Raw genomic sequence first — 6,680 nt, 5'->3', positions numbered from 1 at the left:
TTGAGTACAAAATGATTTTTACACTTAGTGGACTAGAGCCCTAGTATTTGTGGGGGACAGAGACTGGGCAGGCCCTCAAATAGTGAAACTATCATCGAGGTCATTAGAAATGCATTGAATTTTTTTTAACTCCCCCAAAATCTTGAAAAAAAAAGTAAAACATAAAAAAGAACCACTGTACGGTACTGTTATGTAAAACACCCGTTTACATAACTTTGCTCAACGGAAAGAAAAAAAACTTGGAACACAAAATTATTTCCTTATTTTATTCATTTACATAATGCTGGTACTAACAAAATTATATAATTATATTATATAATAATATGTTACATGCAGCATAAAAAAATACACTTTGTATGTTAGACAATTTTGCATGCAAGAGGCTGTTTATAGGAGCATTTGCCACAAATCAATTAGCAAAATACCTTGCTTTTCCAAATCAGTTAATTAATTGACATCCGTGTCACTGCCATTTGTTTTTCCGTAACATAAGACCTAAGATTAAAAAAAAATCAATCAAGATCTCGGTTCACTTCACTCCTCTCCACTTTTACGTTGTGTCATCATCTGCAGAGTTTGAAAAAACAAGTAAGTCTATTTTGACAAAGTAAGGATTAGAAAGCACAGATACCAGTTTTGAAAGTAGTAGGGGTAGACCGGGGCTAGTATCACGGATTAGTTGTAACATTTAAATTTTCTTGTCCACCAGAGGACGCAACAAAAAAAGCGGAATACTAATTTTGTTCGTAAATTGTCAGGGGTTGTGTACTGTCTGAGAAGAGAACAGCACATTGTGAGCTGACATGAGTGCCAGTTATCTGTTTTGCACAACCCAAATTAAACATTTTCAACTTTATATATTTTGAAACGGGCGTCGTACATAGACACATTCTAGCAGCAAAACATGTGGACTTGTTAGAGGAGAGATTCAGGCATCTTGCCAATGTCTCAGTCACTGCTCTCTTTTAAGCTAACTTTAAGCTAGAGCAAGTATTAGCCAACATGGTAGTTTGGGTCAACTTGTCTCAATCATTTCGGGGTTTGTTGTCACATATGCAAAGAATGGGACAATGAAAATTGTACCTCGGGAAACTCAGTTTATGTATGCCAGAATTGTTCTTTAGATGATGAGTCTGAAGAGTGAGGAAATTAGTTTGCCAGATTTTGTGACATCTTACCCCATATAGTGTGACAACTTACCCATTGGTGGGGCAACATGTCCCATGTTCACTCTCTCTATTTGATGGCTTATAACTCTGGTATGAAAATGACATGAATACAAAAAATATACATAAGACTTTGGTCTTTCATTTGGTATACGTTTTGTTTATATATAATGTATTGATTCCAAGAAATATAAAAAAAAAGTGATACAACCGGTCTCCCCTAAAAGTCAAAAGTGTCAAGTAAAGTAAAGATACCTGAAAAATCTCCTGAAGTAATAAAGTATTTGTACTTGGCCAGTTCCCACCGCTGTCGTTTACAAGAAATCTAAGTGGTTCACCTTGCATTCGTATTTTACCATCACCGTAATCATTGCGCAAAAGTAGAGCGTGCCCAGAATGAAATATAACCAGAAAAAGGTTTTGTCGATCTTGTCGGCGAACGCCTCGTTGCGGTCGCTCTCCGCTTCCTTGGCTTTGATGGCGTCCAGGAAGTCGATCAACTTTCGGTGCATCTCATTTTCCTCCGAGTTGCCAAGCTGGATGACGCTGACATCCGCTTTGACTTCTGCTCAAATATACAATGATAGTATCACAATGATGATCATTATAATGAAAAATAATCTATGATACATCACCATCAAGTCACTACTTGATACGATACTGTAACATCTTCAAATATAGATACGATGATGTGATTCTATATGCAGATTCCCTCACCTTCACTAGCTCTCCTTTGTTTGCTTGAAGACTTTGTTCCTCTAGCAAAGCAGCAGAAGATGATGCCTCCATCCTTGGCCACCCGCGTGAGCACCATGGACACCAGCATGCTCACCACCAGCAGGACCAGGCACACGCAAAAGTGGTTCTCTGCAAGCGCAAATTTGCCACATGGCCGGTCATTTGAGCTCATGCCACAATAGGGTTCGCACCTGCGCCCACTGACTTATTACGGGGGCGCACTCGCTGTCGCCGGGCAGTTGGTCGTTGAGGATGAGCAGGAACATGGTGAAGCTGAGCACCAGGGTGACCTTGAAGGAATTGCGCTCGCCGCAGCCCAACGGCAGGGCGAAGCTCACCATGTCGGCCAGGATGAGCAGAATGCTGGGAAGCATCAGCGTGATGAAAGGGTTCTGTTGCCGGATCTTCAACACCACCTGGGCAGAGTCCAGGGAAGTTCAAGGCAAAATGTTTAAGGCAGCCGTTAAAATGGTGATTATCAAAGTGTACGCAGGCTCCCTCTTGTGGTATGTGAAAGAATCACTGCCTAAGTACTGTTGTGTATAACAAGGATTTGTTTGATAGCTTTTATTTGGGTACAAATATTATTAGATATTTAACGTATTTAAGTACTGTTTTTATTTTATTTTCCTATTTTTAACGTTACTTCCAATAATATTAAATGTAATTTTTTTTAATGGGAAAGTCAACATCTAAATTTCCGTTACAAATATGTTCTATGTGCCCCCACTAGTCCATACGGGACGTTCTGATAACTATTGTGTTTGTGGAATGTATGAATTGCAGCAAAATCAAACTATTTTTAGCCATCTATGGGCGCGGCCATTTTGCCACTTGCAATATAAAGTAACGACCAATCATGGCTCACTTGTTTTCTGTAACTGAGCCATGATTGGTTATTACCTGATCTCTGAGCAACGGTGATGTCATTTTCAGTCAACAGCAAGTAGCAAAATGGCCGCCTTCTGATATTTATAAAAACTGCTGTATTTTCCTGCTTCATCCATATTCCACAAACACAATATTACAAGAAATTTCTGGATTACAAGCCGCTACTTTTTTCAACCCTGCGCTAGCTAATACAAAGGTGCGACTTATCCATCAGATCACAAGGGGGCGCACTATAAAGGAAGCGCAAGAGCGTCAGGCAGAGCAAAACAAACCAAGTGAGCCCAAATACAGTAGGAGAGACAGAACAAGAGTGAGACAATTTGCACCCTCATTATGGAAAAAAAAGTAGCGGGAACCCGGTACGGTAACATTAAAACACCTGCGGCTTACAGTCGGGTACAGCTTATATGTGTAATTTAGATAGCGCAGCTTATAGTCAGGTGCGCCTTATAGTCCAGAAATTACTCTTTTTTTTTCTTCTCTTCTAAGAGCTCAGTATTGTTCATTCGGTAATTTCACCGATTTGACATGTCATCATCATTGCTCTCTTTTTTTTTATTTGTATTTTTTTTATTTTGTATGTGGGTGACTAAGTGTATGTGCGTGTGTGCTTGCGCGCGTGTGTGCGTGTGAGTGTGTGTGTATTCGTTAGTTCACCAAAAACCTATTAAAAAATCCCATTTTTACTTTCTATTTGTGTGTTTGGCTGCTTATCCCATTACATAAACGGCTATCGGGACCCCGGCGTGTTTTTCACGTCACTCAAGCGACAGCAGCATATTTAAAGTTCGCTTGTAGGCTTAGCTTGCCAAAGCAAAAAAACAAAACAAAAACGGCCAAGTGAAGGCTCCTAACTTGAAAAACTCTGATAAAACAGCTTCATCCATGAAAGGCACTTATATGCATGCATCAATTTTTTTTCGTAAATGTTTTTGTGTTTGTTCCAAGTATTCATAAGTAAATTTTCTTTACACGTAATTTGAATGATTTCCTTGGCTAAAGCAATTTGTTGTCCGCTTCAGGCCTTACCGAGATGTAGTATTGTTCCAGAGATTCAGAGTGGAGGTAAATGCCCAACGTTTCCCAGTCGCCATGGCTCCCATCAAAAACTTCCACGTTACCGATTTCCATGGTTGTACCACATCCTGGGCACAGACCAGAGAAATGACAGAACTATCAAGGCGATGACACAGGTGAGATCAGGTCCAGTGATGCGCAGGGCCTACCTTGAGTGGACCAGGTCTCTATGGCCACGGGACATTCGTCCTCAGCAAAGGGGTAGTTGAAGAGGTTAAATTCACAGTTGACCTCGGCCGCCATCACCACTCTGTGCCGCACGGTGCCATTGCTGAACACTATCAGGTCACGGAAGGTGTTCTGCGTGCTTGCCGATATGCTGAAGTCGGGATCCAAAAAAGAGGAAGATGTAAAGGGTGAAGAGTAATGTCATAGCTGCGCAATGCCACGTCTTACCCATTGGTCACAAATATCTCCGGGGTCCAGACTTTGCTTACAGGCAGAATCACCTCATTATACGGGTAAACGGACGGGTCCCAGTACAAGTCGTCGTCAGTCCATTCCTGCGGTTGCAATCCAAGTTCAGGGCAAGGCTGATACACTTGACATACTTGTTGACTGACAAACACATCTCATGGCTTACAATTGTGGCCCACAAACGACAACTTAAGCGCAGATTCTTTGTGTCCTGAAATAGAAGAGCATACACTGAAATGTATGGAATACACACAAAGTGTGTCGCTGTCGTATCTTACAACTTTGATGGTCTGATACAGGATGGATGACACGAATATGTGCTCAGAGCAGTCGTCACGCTGCGGCTGAGTTATTAGTTTTCTGTTGATTAGCACGTCCGCCAGACATCTGCGGGTCGTGCAGTTGTTAGAAGCATTTGCGTCTCCTAAAGAACCAGAGTGTTGCAACTTTTACAAAAATACAGGTCGGAATCACCATCCAGAAATCTCTTCTGAGAGATGCAAAAACACCAAAGAAAGATTTGTGGATATCAGTAGAATTTTCCAATGAGAAACATTTCTCCGCTGACAGAACATATAGCAGCAGGACATTGTCACATAGCCACTAGCCACTGCGGTTTCACACATTTAGATCATTTCATCACAAACTGAAGGGCCCCTGTTCAGATGATATAGTAATTAGGGCTGGGAATCTTTGACTGTCTCACGATTCGATTCCGATTTTTGGGTCTGCGATTCGATTTTAGATTAAAAATTACTTGATTGACAATGATTTCTGCTTCAGTTTATAAATATGCAAAGAATTGTAATGATCTACTCCAGTCGGACTCGCTAATGCTAATTAGCGCGCTACTTGTGGCACTTTTATCACTCAAAAGAACAACTATTCATACAGAACGCTTCAGGAATGTATACAGAGAAGCATCTTAACATCCTACACTGCAAAAAAAATGAAACTTTTATTGGAATAACTTGATCATGACTTTTTGCTTCTTTCTATGTGGCTACAACTTAACTTAATCAGAACGAGCGGAACCACACTGCCCCTAAGTGGCCAAATAATGTACAACATGAACAATGCTCCCAATAAAGGCACACACAAACAAGGGCAGGACAGTATAAAATAATTGAAATAAAATCGATTTTGGGACATTTAAAATCGATTCTGAATCATACTAAATGAGAATCGCGATTTTTATGAGAATCGATTTTTTGGCACACCCCTAATAATAATACCTTTGCACTGCAATGTAAAAGCGGTTATCAACCAGCATCGTCCCTGCTACGGTGTTCAACGGACTATGACTGTTGTTGATAAGTCTGTTCTGTGCTGGGCCATTGTTCTCGCACCCTTGCCGTGGCTTCTCAAAACTTTGAACCTGTTTCCTCTATCTTCCCTCTGCCCCTCTGTTTCTCCATCTCAAACCAACCCTTTAAGGCAGATAGTGCCAAAGAGTCTGGGTTTTGTCCTTAGACGCGTTTTCCCCCTTCCTCTGTTGCCAATATGCGATTCGGTTGATTTTTTTTCAATATATTTCGCTAGTCCACATATCTCCAAAACCATAATCCCCCCCCAAAAAAAGGTACCGCCAAAGACAGAAAGCTATTTTCAACACCTGAGATTGGTCAATAATTTGTAAAAATAACAAAGGGACTGATCCATAGTATAGATATGTGAACAAATATTAAATTGACCAAATATATACGCAGGAGGTTTCCACAGGAAGAAGTTTCGTGCCTTCAGATAACTTCTTCTGTAAATTGGTGCAATCTAAATACAATTGACTATCTAGGACAATAAATCCATATAAATATAGTTTACGTAGTCTTCTGTTTACAAGTAAGAACTCCAAACAATTTGGATTGGTACTCTAGTGGGCCAAGTCCAAGCCAGAAAATTCTCCTCACACTCTTTGATCTTCCAAAAACGCACCATCGTGGTACGCTGACTTACAGTATGTGTTTAATTCATTGAAATCGGACCCAAGCAACAAGAAAGTGGCACCCGGTCTGTCAGGACTGACTTTCTGCTTACCTAGAAAGAGCAGGGTCCATAGAAGCGCTGCCCTCAACAGACCGAAGCCACGTTGCGTTTGCGAAGGCGAATCCATTGAAAATAATGACGGTCTCCTGGCTTTCCTGACTGTTAAATAGCGGCGTGGTGACGCTGCAGTGATGTACCGGCACAGGACAATTGAAGCGAGCCACAATAGGTGGCTAAAACTGCTGCACTCGCGTGATCAAACTGTTTAAACAACAACACGGCTCTATTACTCCCACCATCAATGTACCAGCTGCTATTTGTCTTTACGCTCCACAATGCCATCCACACTTGAGTTTACCGAACTAAGCCGGATCCTCCTGTCACGGAGGCCTGACAAAGACTTTGCGG

At 41.2% G+C, this 6,680-nt stretch overlaps 1 protein-coding gene across 1 annotated transcript; it reads right to left on the bottom strand.

The window, feature by feature from the left end:
* Positions 1 to 277: 277 nt before the first annotated feature.
* On the bottom strand, positions 278 to 6,463 carry LOC147181468 (5-hydroxytryptamine receptor 3A-like). Its single transcript, XM_086088402.1, has 9 exons — positions 6,324 to 6,463; positions 4,568 to 4,713; positions 4,456 to 4,500; positions 4,269 to 4,375; positions 4,022 to 4,191; positions 3,825 to 3,940; positions 2,110 to 2,320; positions 1,884 to 2,033; positions 278 to 1,731 (listed from the first exon to the last, which is right to left on the bottom strand). Exons 1-9 carry the CDS (start codon positions 6,397 to 6,399, stop codon positions 1,481 to 1,483), a joined length of 1,272 nt encoding a protein of 423 aa, XP_085944528.1. The 5' UTR covers positions 6,400 to 6,463; the 3' UTR covers positions 278 to 1,480.
* Positions 6,464 to 6,680: the final 217 nt, after the last annotated feature.

Source organism: Leptonotus elevatus, chromosome 1 (assembly GCF_054856555.1).
Source record: "Leptonotus elevatus isolate MCC_2025b chromosome 1, RoL_Lele_1.0, whole genome shotgun sequence".
NCBI lineage: Eukaryota > Metazoa > Chordata > Actinopteri > Syngnathiformes > Syngnathidae > Leptonotus > Leptonotus elevatus.
Note: the sequence above shows the minus strand (reverse complement) of the source record. Positions and strands in the feature narration are given on the sequence as shown.

Bases quoted from the DNA above. Each gene is read 5' to 3' on its own strand.
- LOC147181468 (XM_086088402.1), bottom strand. From the start codon at position 6,399: ATGGATTCGCCTTCGCAAACGCAACGTGGCTTCGGTCTGTTGAGGGCA. The intron at 4,192-4,268 runs GTAAGACGTGGC...TCCCGACTTCAG, and splicing joins GAGATATTTGTGACCAATGG to CATATCGGCAAGCACGCAGA. The intron at 3,941-4,021 runs GTAGGCCCTGCG...GTCTGTGCCCAG, and splicing joins AGAGACCTGGTCCACTCAAG to GATGTGGTACAACCATGGAA.